General features: G+C 36.7%; 1 protein-coding gene and 1 pseudogene across 4 annotated transcripts in view; both read left to right on the top strand.

Annotated features, from left to right (window-relative positions):
• The window catches only part of CENPC (centromere protein C), a 94,376-nt gene extending 82,650 nt beyond the window's left edge, over positions 1–11,726 (top strand). The window contains exons 15-19 of one of the 4 annotated variants that reach the window (XM_068975204.1): positions 697–826; positions 1,245–1,315; positions 3,647–3,801; positions 9,753–9,843; positions 11,357–11,726. In XM_068975204.1, the coding sequence (XP_068831305.1) occupies positions 697–826; positions 1,245–1,315; positions 3,647–3,801; positions 9,753–9,843; positions 11,357–11,427 (518 nt within the window). In that variant the 3' untranslated portion in view covers positions 11,428–11,726. Of the gene's footprint in view, positions 1–696; positions 827–1,202; positions 1,316–3,646; positions 3,802–9,752; positions 9,844–11,356 lie in introns of those variants that run through there. The other 3 variants (XM_068975203.1, XR_011145080.1, XM_068975205.1) reach the window with 3 other exon arrangements.
• Positions 11,727–11,929: 203 nt separating this feature from the next.
• Positions 11,930–12,694, top strand: LOC138082407 (large ribosomal subunit protein uL1 pseudogene; annotated as a pseudogene).
• Positions 12,695–18,838: the final 6,144 nt, after the last annotated feature.

Here is an 18,838-nt window from a genome sequence, read left to right as displayed (position 1 = left end):
ATGAAACCTTAGATCAGAACATGAGAAAATTTTAACTGGCAAAGATTAAATATTCCCCATTATTATTCTCATTCCATTTTCTTGTCATATTTCTCTACAAAAATTATAGAAGATGGGAAAGAAAATAGAGTTATATTAAAGTTACTGCCTTTTTTTAAATCAATATTTCTGAGACAAGGACTAAACTGACATGTGGATTACTATAAATAGTTCTTTGCTAATCTTTGTCTTTCATTTTTTATACCTCCACTGATGACTATATTTCAAGCAATAGAGATCATTCAGTTATGTTTCATCAGTGTGTCTAGATTTAGGATAGTGGTGATGGTTTAGTTGCTAAGTTGTGGTTGACTCTTGTGACCCCGTGGATTGTAGCCCACTAGGATCCTCTCAGGCAAGATTACTAGAGTGGGTTGTCATTTCCTTCTCCAGGGGATCTTCCTGACCCAGGAATTGAACCGGGGTCTCCTGCATTGCAGGTAGATTTTTTACCGACTGAGCCACCAGATTTAGGATAGTAAAGAGACTTAAGTGAAATTGGTTGCTATTTGTGTTACTTGAATTAGCTGTAGAGTAGTAATAATAATGTATTCTGTGCTTTGAAAAGAAGTGTGCTTTATTAATGTAATGAATTTTGTTTCAAGATTTTCACTTTGCTAGGTATGATGATTTACCTTTTTGGGGGTTAAATTTCAGGAGGATTTGTGATTGGTGGAATACTGTCCCCAGACACAGTATCATCTAAAAGAAAAGCAAAAGGAAACTTGGGAAGAATCATTACAACAGCTAATAGGAAAAGAATCTGTCTTGAAAATGAAGAAAGAAGTATGAACTTTTCCCTTATTTTAAATAACGGTATTTTGAAAAAGAGCTCTTCGCAGATTTTGAAATATACCTCTAAAGGCTTCAGAATATAATAGTACTTAAGGGTCAATTCTCTTTTTAATGTCAACTTTTCTTCAGATTTTGAAAGTAAATTAATTTTATTCTTTAAAAAGAATCATTAATATCATAGTGTAAAACATTTCCACATGGGTAAATTGTACTGTCAAATGAAACTTATCTCTTCCATGCATCAAAGTGGTCATTGATAAACAGGAAGAAATATGCCTCTTCCATTTTCCTTTTCAACTTGTCCTTAGCTCTATTTCATACTAGATTTTTTTTTAATGGAAAAGAGTTTTAAATAAATAGTATTTCAGTGGTACTTCTTTTGCAGAGAATAAATTCATGGTAAATCTGAATATACCTCTGGGAGATCCTCTGCAGCCAACAAGGGTGAAGGACCCAGAAACACAAGAGACTGTTCTTATGGGTAAGCTCAGGGTTGATTCTGAGAATGCTTAATTTAACATCTCGTAAGGACAAACTCGGAGAAGGCGATGGCACCCCACTCCAGTACTCTTGCCTGGAAAATCCCATGGACAGAGGAGCCTGATGGGCTGCAGTCCATGGGGTCGCAAAGAGTCGGACACTACTGAGTGATTTCACTTTCACTTTTCACTTTCCTGCATTGGAGAAGGAAATGGCAACCCTCTCCACTGTTCTTGCCTGCAGAATTCCAGGGATGGGGGAGCCTGGAGGGCTGCCATTTATGGGGTTGCACAGAGTCAGACACAACTGAAGCGACTTAGCAGCAGCAGCAGCAAGGACAAACTGTTTGCTTGAAGGCTGGCTTTTCTACTTTTCCTTTCTCTCCCCAGATCTTTCAGAGCCAAAGTCCAATAGCTAGTCTGATTCAAATAAGTAGCCTGTATGAGGACTACTGTGAGGGAATTGATGGTAGACAACCTCCAGGGACATATAGTACCATGCATTTGTCGTAGACAACCTCCAAGGACATATAGTACCATGCATTTGTCCTCTATGATACAAGTGCTACCATCAGGAATGTTGCCTCCTCCAGTAGGATCCAGGCTTTCTTTGATCAGGAGGACACTTGGGGACAAGAGCTGTTGAGGGGGAAAGTGAAAGGTGCTCAGTTGTGTCCAACTGTCTGCAACTCCATGGACTGTAGTCCATGGAATTCTTCAGGCCAGAATACTGGAGTGGGTAGCCTTTCCCTTCTCCAGCGGATCTTCCCAAGCCAGGAATTGAACTGGGGTCTCCTGCCTTGCAGGCAGATTCTTTACCAACTGAGTTATCAGGAAGCCTGTTCAGGGGGAATTGTAGCAAATTAACTTGCAGACTCCTGGATACACTCTTACTATGAGATCAGGTAGGGATTGTGGCTGGGTTTAGACAGCCTTTGGTGCTGTGGAGCAAGGACATCAGTCAGTCAAACAAATGTCATGTTTAAGGCTGGCATAGGGTCCTATAAGCCTCCTCCTACACTTAACAGGTATTAAAATTTTAGTTTCTAGGATACCATTGGAGGTCCCAAGAGATGGGTTATAGTGTGGTGGAGTTAAGTAGTGGACACTCAGCTGTTTCCCAACAAGGCAATATTTACATACAGGAAATATTTAAGTGTTTAAAAAACTGTCATGACTGTACTAGTGAGTACTGAGGACTATTTAGCCTAAATCAAAGATAAATATGTCAAAGCAGAGAGACAGTGTTTACACTTAAAATTTTGACTGTGAAATAGGCTCCATTGATATCTTAAGTAACAGAGATATTCTATATTCAGTCGTTGATTTGGCTATAGAGGGAAAAGTACAGGGAATATTTTTTTTAGCAAAGTGTCTAATCTGAAAACGTTGCTGTAATGTATTAGTAAAAAAGTTGTGTTATCAAGAATTCATCACTTTTTGTTTCCTGGGCATATGTATTGTCTATATCCTGTTGTCTGTGGGAGTATAGTCAGAAGCTGATGATAAAATGTATTAATTACAGGTCTGGAAAAGTTTGTAAGTAAAAGGGAAATGTAAAAAAATGATATAGTAATTTGGGAGCTACAGTTAGAACTGGTTATTTAGAGCCTCTACCTGATAAATAAATATTGTTACTTAATCAGTCACAAAGGTATTTACTGGCATGATGATGATACATTTGTAGTGTGGCTATGTTATATTGAACTTTTTAAGGATAAGGAATCTTTTCTTGTGTCTTAGCTGATTTTGTTTTCCATCTGAGTTATTATAGGGGAAATAATAATACTGCCATGTTATTAATAAATAATAAAATAATATTATTAACAAAGCTTACTGAATGCTTACTTTGTACCAGTGTTTTAAATACTTTATACACATTAACTCATTTGATATTCCCAACTCTAACAAACTATTGCTATCACATTTTATAGAAAAGAAAATGAGATGGAGGATAAGCAACTTGGCTATGGTCATTCAGCTTGGAAGACAAAGACTTGAGGTGACCTTTCTAGGTCCAGAGTCAGTGCTCTTAATCGTATCTATCTTTCTAGGACAGGTTTATGTTTTTATTTATGAGTGTGTATAAGAGGCTCAGGATTGATCCCTGGTTTGAGAAGATCCCCTGGAGAAGGGAATGGCAACTCACTCCAGTATTATTGCCTGGAGAATCCCATGGACCGAAGAGCCTGCCGGGCTACTACAGTCCACAAGGTCGCAAAAAGTTGGTTGACTGAAGTGACTTAGAATGCACACACATGTGTGTATATGCTATATCAATGAGCAATGTCATTGCTATTACTTTATACTTACATTAATTATTTTCCCTTTAGATCTTATAAGGCCACGAGATACATACCAATTTTGTGTTGAACATGATGAGTTGAAAGTATATAAAACATTGGATACACCGTTTTTTTCTAGTGGAAAATTGATAATAGGACCACTTCAAGAAAAGGGAAAACAGCATGTAGGCCTAGATACATTGGTAAGTATATTTCTCCATATATTGATATATATGTTTTGATCTTGGCACAACTCTGAGTTATTGGACTTGATGAAGCATTAAAAATTTATTTTCTCAGAAATGATATTCTGTTACTATAGTACACAGGTAATTTTTTAGTTTTTTTCATCTGTTTAAAGTCAGTCAACTGAAGGCTATTTAAAAGTACTTATTCTGTGCATAGCAGTGTAGCCTTGAGATTTAGAAGTTTAGGGAATGGTCTTAAAAGTATCTTCAAAATTAGATTTGCAAATAAGTCATTAGAATTTTAGAGCTGGAGAGGATTATTGAGATTGTCTAAATCTCATTTCTGTAATCATGAAGTTTAGAAATAAAGAATTTAAAAGACTTCAAAATCATGTAACTGATTAACAGCAGATTGACAACTGGGAACTAGTTACTACTATTACTTGGGGCTTCCCTGGTAGCTCAGCTAGTAAAGAATACGCCTGCAATGCAGCAGACCCCTGTTGGCTTCCTGGGTTGGGAAGATCCACTAAAGGAGGGATAGGCTACCCACTCCACTATTCTTGGATTTCCCTGGTAGCTCAGACAGTAGAGAATCTGCCTGCAATGTGGAGACTTGAGTTCTATCCCTGGGTTAGGAAGATCCCCTTGAGAATGGAATGGCTGCCCACTCCAGTATTCTGGCCTGGAGAATTCCGTGGACAGAGGAGCCTGGCAGGCTACAGTCCATGGAGTTGCAAAGAGTGGACATGACTGAGTGACTTTCACTTTCAGGGTATTACTGTATATAGCAATGTTGGGTTTCCCTGGTGGCTCAGTGATAAAGAATTGCTTGCAGTGCAGGAGATTGCCTGCAGTGCGAGAGACATGAATTCGATCCCTGGGTCAGGAAGATCCCCTGGAGAAGGAAATGGCAACCTGCTCCTGTATTCTTGCCTGGGAAATCCCATGGACAAAGGAGCCTAGTGGGCTACAGTCCATCGGGTCACAAGAGTTGGACACAATACTTAGCAACTAAACCACCACCACCACCACCACATAGTATGTAGAATCCAGATCTAAAGTATTTAAAAGTTTTCTTTAATCCAGTCTTAAAATGTTGTCGATCTCCAGGTCATATTAAAAGAGTAAAAGTAACATATTAAACTAACTGAAGTAATAGATAATCCCTGTGTAGTAATTAAGAAGCAGTTAATAATGAAAATAAGCATTATGAAATGTCATCATTAAACTAATAGTATTAATAAGTTAGAATGTTTTTATTCCTTTAGAAGGAAGGAATATTGAATATCTAGTAAATATTTGAAAATGTTTAACCTAACATTCAGAGTAATCCATATTAAAAATAAGGCATACTTTATAATTACTGAGTTAGTAGAAATTATTGATTTATAATTTGTAGACTTATAACTATAACCTATAACTGATTTGTAGACTTTCACTTATGAATATCATTTCAGATTTTTTTCCTAGGAAAATAAAAGCTAGGGAACCCTGAACATAGGTAGTTACTTAGTTTAACATTGAGAGTATTTTCTGAAATTGGAAACCACTGAAATATGCTGTGGGAAGAAAATGCTTATATTTATCTTTTGACTTAGTAATGAAATAAACCATTATATATAATAATCTGGAGGAGGAAATGGCAACCCACTCCAGTATTCTTGCTAGGAGAATCCCCTGGACAGAGGAGCCTGGTGAGCTACAGTCCATGGGGTCTCAAGAGTCAGACATGACTGAGGCAGCTTAGCACACACACATATAATAATCAGTTACATAACACTTACGTATTCCAGGTATTGTACGAAACATTTTGAAGAATAGCTGTATTGGAAGGATTTTCTGTCTACAGTTTGGTTAAATGTTTATCCTTAAATGTTAATCTTAAAATTGCAAGACAGAAAATCATTTTTGTTTTTTTCTGACTAAAATAAAAAGTGAAAATGACAGAAATTTGAAGGAACTATAGAAAAATAACATGTTAGTAAGTGATTATAGTTTATTTTTATTTCTTCTAAATATTGACTTTAACATTTTATAATGAAAATCAGAGTTAAATTTTTTAGTAACGGGAGTGTTTTTACATTTTTGAAAGAATGAAGTACACTTTTAAATACATGCTTTTGAGAAGCAAAAGGGCAAGATGGAGAACCACTAATAAGGGATAAAGTAGCAGTGGTAGATTTATTAAAATCAAACAACAGAGAAATTAACAAATAAACTGTGGGAGTTTGTTGTGGAGCTTTCCTAGAAGACAAGGGGATATTAAGAAATGGAAAATATTAAAGTTAGATAATATGGAAGAACAGATAAAAACAGAATCGAGAAAAAACCCAAATGAGCAAAAGGGAGAAATATTTGAAGAAGTAGGCAATAATTGTTTCAGAACTAAAAAACAAAAAGGGGGACACAACACGCTTAAAGGAACCAGAGTTCCTCAAGAAATGTCTGATCCCAGGCCTGGGACTAAGCTTGGAATATTTTATCATACCCAATAGCAAACTATCAAAAACCATTAGAATTGCTTTCTCTGGACAAAGATGTGAAAACTTGAGTATCAATAAGAATAACTTCATTGGGTTGATAGATATCAATTATATCTAAATCCATGAATTTGTAAGACGACTACAAAAAGGAAAACTTATTTCATCGCTGTTGGCAAATACTGTGACACCAGGTCGCTTTAACAACAAATATGGCAAATAAAGGGAAATAATTAAACATTTATTCTGCTGTTCTCATATAAACTGTATTACTAGGTAACCAAATAATAGAGGAAGGGAAGTTTACCCTTTTAGAAATATTCCAGTTAATAAAAGAAGGAGTGTTAGGATGGAGTCTTACCATTTTACAACACCCAATAAACTGTTGGATCTAGCATCATCATACACTAACATCTAAAAAGAACACAGCCATACATTATGTGCCTCCTATGGAAGAATACAACACTGCATATGAAGTAGTCATGTCTTCCCCACCTCCTTGAAAAAACAAAACAAAACCTACACATAACACCACCTGAAGTTAAGTCCTTGGATCTAACAACCAATTTATAGAAAATAAAGAATAGCAGACTTTACAAATGACACCCTGGGCCCAGCAAAATCCAGCTGTGTAAAGATTTTTAAAACAAATTTTGCTGCTTGATTTACTTACTAAATAAGATGCAAGGAATAAAAAAGACAACCAAGTGGAATATACAGAGATCAGGGTTCTCAACCATGGCACTATTGTTTGTTATGCTGTGTCTTGTAAGATATTTACAAGCATCTCAGGCCTCTCTGCACTAGATTCCAGTAATACTCTAGTTGTGACAATTAAAAATGTCCACAGACAGTGCCAATTGTCCCCTTAGGGGCAAAATCACCCCCAAATTGAGAACCATGCCATAGACTGAGTGTTTTAAAAGATAGATCAAGCACTGACAATAGATCAAGCACTGACTCTTAGTTGGATCCCAATTGAGACAAACCCTTATTTCTTTTTTTTTAAACAAATGAAAAAGAAAATTTTATTTGATTAAATTAATATCAATAGCTTTTATTCAAAAGACTACAAAAAAAGCTTAAGCAAAGAAAGCTTAAGCTAAAACTAGGACAAAATACTTGCTATAAAGATAACCAACAAGTGTTTAGTATCCAGAATGTAAATGTTTTAAAATTTCAAAGAAAATGATAACTCAGTAGGAAAGAAGATACGTTATTGGAAAAAAAAATTTTTACAGAAGCAAAAACATAAGAAGCAAATAAACATGTACTAAAAATGCCCATACTCTGAGTGAAAAACAAATCAAGGAGTTATACATTCAATCTATTTCATTTATATAAATTCAGAAATATACAAAATTAAAGTTATTTTTTAAAGATCCATTTTTGCCTGGTAAGAACTGTAATGAAAACAAGAGAATAATAAATATAAAATTCAGGACAGTTTTTATCTCCGTGGACATTTATAGAAATGGGAGAGGTATGCTTAGAGAGCCAAATTGAATAGATAAGCAAACAACACTTAGAAACATATACTTGACCTGGGGTACAGTATGTGTTACCTTTTTTTTTAAAGACTATTTTTGGTATATAATAAAAATATTTATTTCCTTTATTAAATTATAAAAGTACCTTTAGAACTACTTTAAGAACTTTTTTTTTCCTTTGAGGGAGTATATTGTAGTGACTAAAAACATGGATTCTGGAGTCAAAGTACCTGAGTTCAAATGCCTGCTCTTCCATTTACATTGTGACCTTGGAAATTTACACTGTTCCATGCCTCATCTTCTTCATCTGTGAAAAGCTCTTAATATAGTGCTGTCTCACTGATAGATGCCTACATTAAATGAATAAAAATGAAGTGCTTAGAACAGTGTCTTGCATGGTGTGGGTACTATATAAGCTCTAGCTGCTCTTTTCCTGGTATTTTAGGCTCATTTTACAAAAGTGGTAAGAAAAGGAGGAGCGGGAGGCATAATTCTCTGAAGCAAATATTCTTGATGGCTTTATCTCAGAATTTGAATATCAAAGTTTGAGGGCCCTATGTTTTGTATTTAGTTGTCAAAATAAAACATTATTGTCAAGTGGTATCTCTGTAAAATGTAAAATTTCCCCTGCTTGACTATGGAAGCCTGCACAATTGAGCACTACATTTATCCTCTTTTGCTTTCTTAATGTTGATGCTTTAAATGTACTTTTTTTTTTTTTTAATTTTGTTCTCTTAGATTCCTCAGATTGTTACATATAGCAAGCATGTAACCTTTATAGAGGTGTATATATAAAACCTAGCTACTCTTCTAATACAGTAAAGTGATGTTCTTTATAATGGTTCTGAATTAAAAAAACAGTTCAGTTCAGTCGCTCAGTCGTGTCTGACTCTTTGCGACCCCATGAATTGCAGCAGGCCTCCGGTCACATTGGCAGGCTTCCCTGTCCATTATCACCAACTCCCAGAGTTCACTCAAACTCACGTACATCCAGTCAGTGATGCCATCCAGCCATCTCATCCTCTGTCATCCCCTTCTCCTCCTGCCCCCAATCCCTCCCGGCATCAGAGTCTTTTCCAATGAGTCAACTCTTCTCATGAGGTGGCCAAAGTACTGGAGCTTCAGCTTTAGCATCATTCCTTCCAAAGAAATCCCAGGGTTGGTCTCCTTCAGAATGGACTGGTTGGATCTCCTTGCAGTCCAAGGGACTCTCAAGAGTCTTCTCCAACACCACAGTTCAAAAGCATCAATTCTTTGGCACTCAGCTTTCTTCACAGTCCAACTCTCACATCCATACATAACCACTGGAAAAACCATAGCCTTGACTAGACAGACCTTTGTTGGCAAAGTAATGTCTCTGCTTTTCAATATGCTATCTAGGTTGGTCATAACTTTCCTTCCAAAAAAAAACAGTAAATAATAACAAAAGAAATTTCTTGTATTAGTTTTTTGTATTACTGCTTTACTTAATTGCTACACAGTTTAAACAACATTCATGTATTATCTCACAGTTGTATAAGTTAGAAATTGAGTGAGCTTGACTGAGGTCCCTGCCTAGAGTATCACTAGGCTAGAATCAAGATGTCCAAAGATCTGAATTCCTCTCTGAATGCCGTTAGAATGAATCTGCTTTCAAATTCATTCAGTTTGTTGGCAGAATTCAGTTACTTGTCATTGTAAGACTGAGGTTCCTGTTTCTTTACTGGCTGTTGGCTAGGGTGTCTAGAAATAGCTTACACTCCTTGGTTCATGGTTGTCTTATCTTCAGCACTAGCAACAGTGAAAGTACTTTTCATGCTTCAGATTTCTCTGACTTCTCCTCTGCTTCATCCTCCCCCTCTACTTCTAGCAGGAAAGTTATCCACTTTCACATAAAGTTTATGTGATTAGATTGGACCGTTATTCTGCCTTCAATGTGTACTTCAAGTTTTTTGGATTGCAGTTGTTGTGATATTACAATTTGAAAATGAGATTTTAATTTTTAATTTTACAGGTTTTTTATGTTAATCTTGGTTACCTTTTATGTACCTTACATGAAACACCTTATATAGTAACAACTGGGGATTCATTCTATGTTCCTTCAGGTAAGAGTAATTAAAAACTTTTTCTTTCACATAAATACTTGTATAGTTGCTCATGAACACCATGAAAATGGAAACCGCAGTGGTCAAAATGAAGCATGATGCAACTGATGTCAAACATTTTGGTGCATACTGTAATTTTTTTGTTCAGATCAATGTTGGTATATTAGTATTTTGATACATGAAAACTGAATGAGTTGCTAATTGCTGAATATAAAAATACTTAGGAGATATGTTGTATCCTGCGTGGAAGTAAAATTATTTCCCCTATGTTATTGCAAAGACATTATGTAATCAAACAATTTTTAGTTGGTTATTTTAAACATACAGAATAATGTCCTTCATCAGCTATTGAAGAGCAAAAGTCTTTGAAGGTAGGAATTTTAATTTGTTCATTCAATAAATGTGATTAAGAGTCTAACAAATAGTGCTTTGAAAATGGGATACATAAATGAACAAACAGGCAAAAATCCCTGCCCTTACGTAGCTTACATTCTAATGAAAAAACAAAGCTATAATAATAGCTAAGTTTATATAGTCCTTTATATGTGCCAACACTGTTGTGAACAGTTTAAACTCATTAACTAAGTTAATCCTAATATGTATGAATTTCTAATAAGTCTAATAAAAGTCACAGGATTGTACACAGCACTATAAATGTTCCTTATGTGCAGCTGTCCATGTGTATTTTGCATTTGCTGTTACTTATTATCTAATTTATTTGAGTTACATTTGCTGCCTTTTACCTTTGAAATTTTATTTTACTTTTATACTTTTTTACTTATCTTTTATATGTATCTTTTATACTTATTTATATATTGTCTGTATCTCGTTTAGAGGAATCCATAGTGGTTTCAAAGACCTAATAATTGTGTTCAGTAAGTTAGACAGACAAAGATAGGTACCGTTTGTTTTCATTTATATGTGAATCTAAAAAATAAACGAATAAAACAAAGCAAGAACAAGAGTCATGTAGAACAAACTAGTGGTTACCAGCAGAGAGAGAGATAAAGGGAAGGGACAAGACAGATGAAGAGTAATGAGGTACACACTACTAGGAAAAAATAAAAAGATACTAGGATGTAATGTACAGTACAAGGAATATAGAAAATATTTTATAATTTTAAATGGAGTATAGTCTACAAAAATAATTGAATCACTGTTGTATGCTTGAAACTAATATAACATTGGAAGTCACCTAAATCACCTATACTTCAATTAAAAAAAACAACTCTCAAACATGATTGGGCTCAGAGGGAGATTTTTTTTTTCCTACCTACACCTTTGTCTAATTTGTTTTTATATTCATTATTAGAATGATGTGAAGTTTGTGTTTTTTCAAGCTTTATCTAGATCATAGGTGGTGGTTAACTATTAGATTTTTCAGTTTGTACAATTAGATAAGAGTTATTTGAGGTTAGATGAGTTAATTTTTTCGACACTATATATCGTAACTGACATAATGATGAAATGATTCCTATGGAACTAATTTTTAATTTTCTTATTTTATTTCCAGGTAATTATTACAACATCAAAAATCTCCTGAATGAGGAAAGTGTTCTTCTTTTTACTCAGATAAAAAGTTGAAAGATGAAGCAAAGTTTAAGTACATGTGTATATATATAAACATACATACATATAAAACACATTGTGCAGTTGAGATGTATATATTTGTAATTGTTAAGTTTTAAAGTTTCTGTGTTGTATATTTGTTTCAGTAAACATCAAACTTCCATGTGTATCTTCTAATTTTTCCACAAATATGCACATAACCTGTAGTGATGCCCATATTCATAGTTTTTAATAACATGAAAGGAATACCAAACACTGCTCTCGGGGATATACAGACAAACCTCGGAAATGTCATGGGTTTGATTCCAGACCACCACAATAAAGCAGAGATTGTAATAAAGTGAGTCATGAATTTTCTGATTTCCCAGTGTATATAAAAGTTATGTTTACATTATGCTGTTATCTGTTAGGTGTGCAATAGTTTTATGTCTAAAAATTAATGCATATACCTTAAGGAAGCTAACCATTATTGATTCCTTCAGTGAGTCGTCATCATTTTTCTGGTGGTGGGTCTTGGCTTGATGTTGATGGCTGCTGACTGATCAAGGTAGTGGTTGCTGGAGTTTGGAGTGGCTGTGGCAGTTTTTAAAAATAAGACAGCAGCTTTTTTCTAGTTACTGTGGCACGAGGCATCATGAGCAGTGAAGTCTCCTGTGACACCGTGTATGAGACAGTGCAGGAAGTCCTGCATGGAAATCAACACAAGTGCCAAAATGTTCTGGAAATGGTGGATCTTCAGATCAGCCTGAAGAACTGTGACCTCAAAAGGACAAACACTTCTCAGCACTGTCAGGCTTAAGTTCATTCCCCTTACCAAGTTCTCCATATATGTTCTGGGAGACCAGCAGCACTGTGATGAGGCTAAGGCTGTGGATAAATCTCCCACATGAATATCAAGGCACTGAAGAAACTCAAGAATAGAAAACAGGTCAAGAAGCTAGCTAACAAGTATGACTTTTTGGCTCCAGAATCTCTGTTTAAGCAGGTCCCACAAATCCTGGGCCGACGCCTGAATAACATTGGCAAATTCCCTTCCTTGCTAACCCACAATGAGAACATGATGGCCAGAGTTGATGACGTTAAATCCATGATCAAGTTTCAGATGAAGAAGATACTGTATCTGTCAGTGGCTGTTGGCCATGTGAAGATGATGGATGATGAGCTTGTGTACAACATCCACTTAGCTCTTAACTTTCTGATGTCATTGCACAAGAAAAACTAGCAGAATGTCCAATCTTTGTACATTAAGAGCACCGTAGGCAAGCCCCAGCATCTGTACTAAGGCACAGCTTAACGATACTGCCACCATTAAAAAAAAAAAAAAAGACAACAGTGATGAATTGCTGCATCTATTAACTTCCTTTCACAAATGATTTCTCTGTAACATGCCAGTATTTTTTGATAGTTTTCCATATAGAACTCACAAAATTGTACTCAGTCCTCTCAAATCTTGCTGTTGCTTTATCAGTGATAAAATTCTAAATTCTTTGTTGTCATTTTAAACAGTCCTGTCATTTTGACAGTCTTTCTGACATTTTCACCTGGAATAAACTCAGTGTCAAGAAACAACCTTCTGTTCTCATCCTTAAGCAGCCTTGATCTTAGGATATCTTAGGATATTGTAGCAATTGTCACATTGCTTCAGACTCCGCTTTTGATTCTAGTTCTCTTGCTGTTTCCACCACATCTTCAGTTCCTTCCTCCACTAAAATCTTGAACCATTCAGTGATCCATGAGGGTTGTGATCAACTTCTTTCAGACTTCTGTGTTCAGGTTGATATTTTGACCTCTTACCATGAATCACAAATGTTCTTAATGGCATCCTTTCCAGAAGGTTTTCAAATTGTTTTGCTCAGATCCATTGGAGAATTCACTATGGCAGCTATTGTTCAGTAGCTAAGTTGTGTCCAATTCTTTGCGACCCCATGGACTGCAGCCCACCAGGCTTCCCTGTCCTTCATTTTCTTCTGGAATTTGATCAAACTCATGTCCATTGAGTCAGTGATGCCATCCAGCCATCTCATCCTCTGCTGCCTCCTCCTCCTCCTGCCCTCAATCTTGCCCAACATCAGTGTCTTTTCCAGTGAGTTGGCTCTTTGCATCAGGTGGCCAAAGTATTAGAGCTTCACCATCAGTCCTTCCAATGAATATTCATGGTTGATTTCCTTGCTGTCCAAGGGACTCAAGAGTCTTCTCCACCACCACAGTTTGAAAGCATCAGTTCTTCAGCACTCAGCCTGCGTTATGGTCTAGCTCTCACATCCATACATGACTACTGGAAAAACCATAGCTTTGACTAGATGGACCTTTGTTGGCAAAGTGATGTCTCTGCTTTTCAATACACTGTTTAGCATCTTGATACACAGTGTTCAGTTCAGTCGCTCAGTTGTGTCCGACTCTTTGCGACCCCATGAGCTGCAGCACGTCAGGCCTCTCTGTCCATCAACTCCCGGAATTTATCCAGACACATGTCCATTGAGGCGGTGATGCCATCTAACCATCTCATCCTCTTTCGTCCCCTTCTTTTCTTGCCTTCAATCTTCCTCAACATCAGGGTGTTTTCAAATGAGTCAGCTTTTTGCATCAGGTGGCCAAAATATTGGAATTCCAGCTTCAACGTCAGTCCTTCCAATGAACCCCAGGACTGATTTCCTTTCCAATGGACTGGTTGGATCTCCTTGCAGTCCAAGGGACTCTCAAGAGTCTTCTCCAACACCACAGTTCAAAGGCATCAATTCTTGGGTGCTCAGCTCTCTTTATAGTGCAACTTCTCACACCCATACGTGACTACTGGAAAAACCATAGCTCTGACTAGACGGACCTTTGTTGACAAAGTAATGCTTTTAATATGCTGTCTAGGTTGGTCATAACTTTCCATCCAAGGAGTAAGTGTCTTTTAATTTCCTGGCTGCAGTCGTCGTCTGCAGTGATTTTGAAGCCCAAAAAAATAAAGTCAGCCACTGTTTCCATTGTTTCCCCATCTATTTGTCATGAAGTGATGGGACCAGATGCCATGATCTTAGTTTTCTGAATGTTAAGCTTTAAGCCAACTTTTTCAGTCTCCTCATTAACTTTCATCAAGAGGCTCTTTAGTTCTTCACTTTCTGTCATAAGGATGGTGGTATTTGCATATCTGAGGTTATTGATATTTCTCCCAGCAATCTCGATTCCAGCTTGCGCTTCCTTAAGCCTAGTGTTTCTCATTATGTACTCTGCATGTAAGTTAAATAAGCAGGGTGACAATATACAGCCTTGACATACTCCTTTTCCTATTTGGAACCAGTCTGTTGTTCCATGTCCAGTTCTAACTGATGCTTCCTGACCTCCAAACAGGTTTCTCAAGAGGGAGGTCAGGTGGTCTGATATTCCCATCCCTTGAAGAATTTTCCACAGTTTATTGTGATCCACACAGTCAAAGGGTTTGGCGTAGTCAATAAAGCAGAACTAATAGATGTTTTTCTGAAACTCTCTTGCGTTTTTGATGATCCAGCAGATGTTGGCAATTTGATCTCTGGTTTCTCTGCCTTTTGTAAAACCAGCTTGAACATCTGGAAGTTCATGGTTCACGTATTGCTGAAGCCTGGCTTGGAGAATTTTGAGCATTACTTTGATACACAGTGTAGAGTTGCTATAATAAATTAACTAAAATGTCCAGTTTTCAACCACAAATTGAAAGAAACAAAGTGTGAATCGTACTAAGAGAAAGAGGCGACAATTAATGGAAACTGAGACTGTATGGGCCTAGATGATAGATCAGAAAAGACTTAAATAAAGGATTACTAGATAAGCTCAAAGAAAAGTAAAAATTTAAAAGTGAGTCAACAAAAAAATACATTAATAACATAATCCATAGAGAAATATAGACTAAATAGTAATCAGATTTAAATTATTGAGTTAAGCATGGCTAAATTAAAAATTATGGGCTCAACAGCAAATAGCAGAGATATTTTGAGATAGCAGAAATCATTTCTATGAAGGTATATCAATAGAAAGTATACAAAGAATTTAAACAGATTGAAAAAATGAACAGAACCCTGAAAACCCATGATAAAATTACAAGCATTCCCACAAGTGTAATGGGAGTTGGAGAAAGGAAAGGGGACAAATTTTTTATATTTTAATTTCATGTCTTCTGTCGGTAGTGATTTTTGGAGCTCAGGAAAATAAAATCTGTCACTGTTTTACACTTCTGTTTGTCATGAAGTGATAGGACTGGATGCCATAATCTTACTTTTTTGAATTGTGGGTTTCAAGTGAGCTTTTTCACTCTCCTCTTTCACCCTCACCAAGAGGCTCTTCATTTTCTGTCATTAGACTGGTATCTGCATGTCTGAGGTTGTTGGTCTTTCTCCTGGCAACCTTGGTTCCAGATTGTGTTTCATCCACACTTTCATTTTGCATGATATACTCTGCATGGAAGTTAAGTAAGCAGGGTAACAATATACCTGGTGCTGCACTCAGTGTGTCAGTAAATTTGGAAAACTAGTGACCACAGGACTGGAAGAGGTCAATTTTCATTCAAGTCCCAAAGAAGGGCAATGCCAAAGAATGTTCAGACTAACAGACAGTTGCACTCATTTCACATGTTCATAATCAGTCAGAAATGGAATAAAGCATTGCACTTGTCATAGTTTTCTTAGCTGTGGAAATTTAAGCATGAATGAAAGTTAAAGCCCATCTGGCTGTTACCAAAGTTCAACCTACATTTTGTCTAAATTCACTGAGAACACTTTCTCCTCTGAATTCCAAAACCTTCAATTCTTTGGTGCTCAATCTTCTTTATGGTCCTACTCTCACTTCTATACATGGCTGCTGGAAAAATCATAGCTTTGACTTCATCAGGAAATTGATGGCTCTGCTTCTTAATATGCTGTGTACATTGGTCATAGCTTTCCATAAAAGAAGCAAGTGTCTTAATTTCATGGCTCCTTTCACTGTTGGCAGTGATTTTGTAGCCCAGGAAAATAAAATCTCTCACTGCTTCCACTTTTTACTCTTTTGTTTGTCATGAAGTGATGAGATTGGATGCCATGATCTTAGTTTTCTGAATGTTGTGTTTCAAACCAACTTTTTCAGTCTCCTCTTTCACCCTCATCAAGAGGATCTTTCGTTCATCTTCATTTCCTGCTGTTAGAGTGGTATTATCTGAATTTGTTCATGTTTTGCCTGGCAGCCTTGATTCTAGCTTGTGATTCATCTACCCTTTCATTTCTCATGATGTACTTGACATAAAAGTTAAATAAGCATGGTGGCAATCTACAGCCTTGTACTCTTTCTCAATTTTGAACTACTCAGTTGTTCTATGTCCAGTTCTAATTGTTGCTTTTTACAGGTTTCTCAGAAAACAGTTAAGGTGGTCTAATATTCCCATCTCTTCAAGAATTTTCCATAGATTGTTGTAATCCACATGGTCAAAGACTTTTGCATAGTCAGTGAAGCAGAAGTAGTTTTTTCTGTAACTCCTTTGCTTTCTCCATGATCTCACAAATGTTGGCAATTTGAACTCTGATTTCTCTACCTCTTTGAAACCCAGCTTGTACATCTGGAAGTTCTTGGTTTGCATACTGCTGAAGCCTAGCTTGAAGGATATTGAGCATAACCTTGCTAGTGTGTAAAATAAGTGCATTGTACAGTACTTTGAACATTCTTTGTTATTGCCCTTCTTTGGGACTGAAATACAAACTGACCTTTTCCAGTCCTGTGACCACTGATGAGTTTTCCAAATTTACTGACCACTGAGTGCAGCACTTTAACAGCATCATCTTAGGATTTTAAATAACTCAGCTGGAATTCCATCACCTCCACTAGCTTTATTCATAGTGGTGTTTCCTAAGGCCCACTTGACTTCAGATTCCAGAATGTCAGACTAGGTGAGTGACCACACCATCATGGTTATTCAGGTCATTAACACCTTGTATAGTTCTGTGTATTCTTGCCACCTCTTCATAGTTTCTTCTGCTTTTAGTAGGTCCTTACTGTTTCTGTCCTGTGTCATGCCCATTCTTACACAAAATGTTCCCTTGATATCTCCAATTTTCTTGAAGATATTTCTAGTCCTTCCCATTCTATTGTTTTCTTCTGTTTCTTTGCATTTTTCATCTCAAAAGGCCTTAACTCTCCTTGCTATTCTCTGGAACTGCATTCAGTTGGTTATATCTTTCCCTATCTCTCTTGCCTTTTGCTTCTCTTCTTCCCTCAACTATTTGTAAAGACTCCTCAGACAACCACTTTGCCTTCTAGCATTTCTGTTTCTTTGGGATGGTTTAAGTCACTGCCTCCTCTACAGTGTTACAAACCTTTGTTGATAGTTCTTCAGATGCTCCCTCTACCAGACTTAATCCCTTGATTCTGTTAATACTCATCACCTCCACTGTATAGTTATCAGGGATTTGATTTAGGTCATACCTGAATGGCCTTGCTCAAACTCATGAATTTGAGCAAGCTCTGGGAATTTGTGATGGACTGGAGGCCTGGCATGCTGCAGTCCATGGGGTTGCAAAGAGTTGGGCATGAATGAGTGACTGAACTGAACTGAATGGCCTAGTGGTTTTCTCTACTTTTTTCAATTTAAGCCTGAAATTTGCAATAAGGAGCTGATGATCTGAGCCACAGTTAGCTCCATGCCTTGTTTTTGCTGACTGTATAGAACTCCATCTTTATCTGCAAAGCACATAATAAATCTGACTTAGGTATTCATCATCTAGTGATCTCCATGTATAGAATTGTCTCTTGGGTTGTTGGAAAAGGATGTTTGCTATGACCAGCATGTTCTCTTGACAAAACCCTGTTAGCCTTTGCCCTGCTTCGTTTTTCACTCCAAAGCCAAACTGGCTTGATTTTTCAGGTATCTCTTGATTTCCTACTTTTGCATTATAGTCTCCTATGATGAAAAGAACTTCTTGTTTTTCTGTTAATTCTAGAAGGTGTTACAGGTCTTTACAAAACTGGTAATAACTTCAGCTGCTTTGGCATCAGTTGTTGAGTCATAGACTTGAATTACTGTCTTGTTGAATGGTTTGCCTCGTAAACAAACAGAACATTCTGTCATTTTTGAGGTTGCACCAAATACTGCATTTTGGACTCTTGTTGACTATGAATGCTATTTCATTTCTTCTGGGGGATTCCTGTGCACAGTAGTAGATATAATGGTCATCTGAATTAAATTCACTCATTCCTGTCCATTTTAGTTCACTGATTCCAAAGACATTGATGTTCACTCTTACCATTTCCTGCTTGACCACATCCAGTTTACCCTGATCATTGACCTAACATTCCAGATTCTTGTGTGATATTGTTCTTTACAGCATCAGACTTCACTTTCACCACCAGATCCTTCCACAACTGAGTGTCATTTCCGCTTTGGCCCAGCCACTTCATTTTTTCTGGAGCTATTAGTGATTGCCCTCCATTTCTCTAGTAGCATATT

This window comes from Capricornis sumatraensis, chromosome 7, assembly GCF_032405125.1.
Source record: "Capricornis sumatraensis isolate serow.1 chromosome 7, serow.2, whole genome shotgun sequence".
NCBI classification, from domain to species: domain Eukaryota; kingdom Metazoa; phylum Chordata; class Mammalia; order Artiodactyla; family Bovidae; genus Capricornis; species Capricornis sumatraensis.
This window is presented reverse-complemented; position numbering and strand designations above follow the sequence as displayed.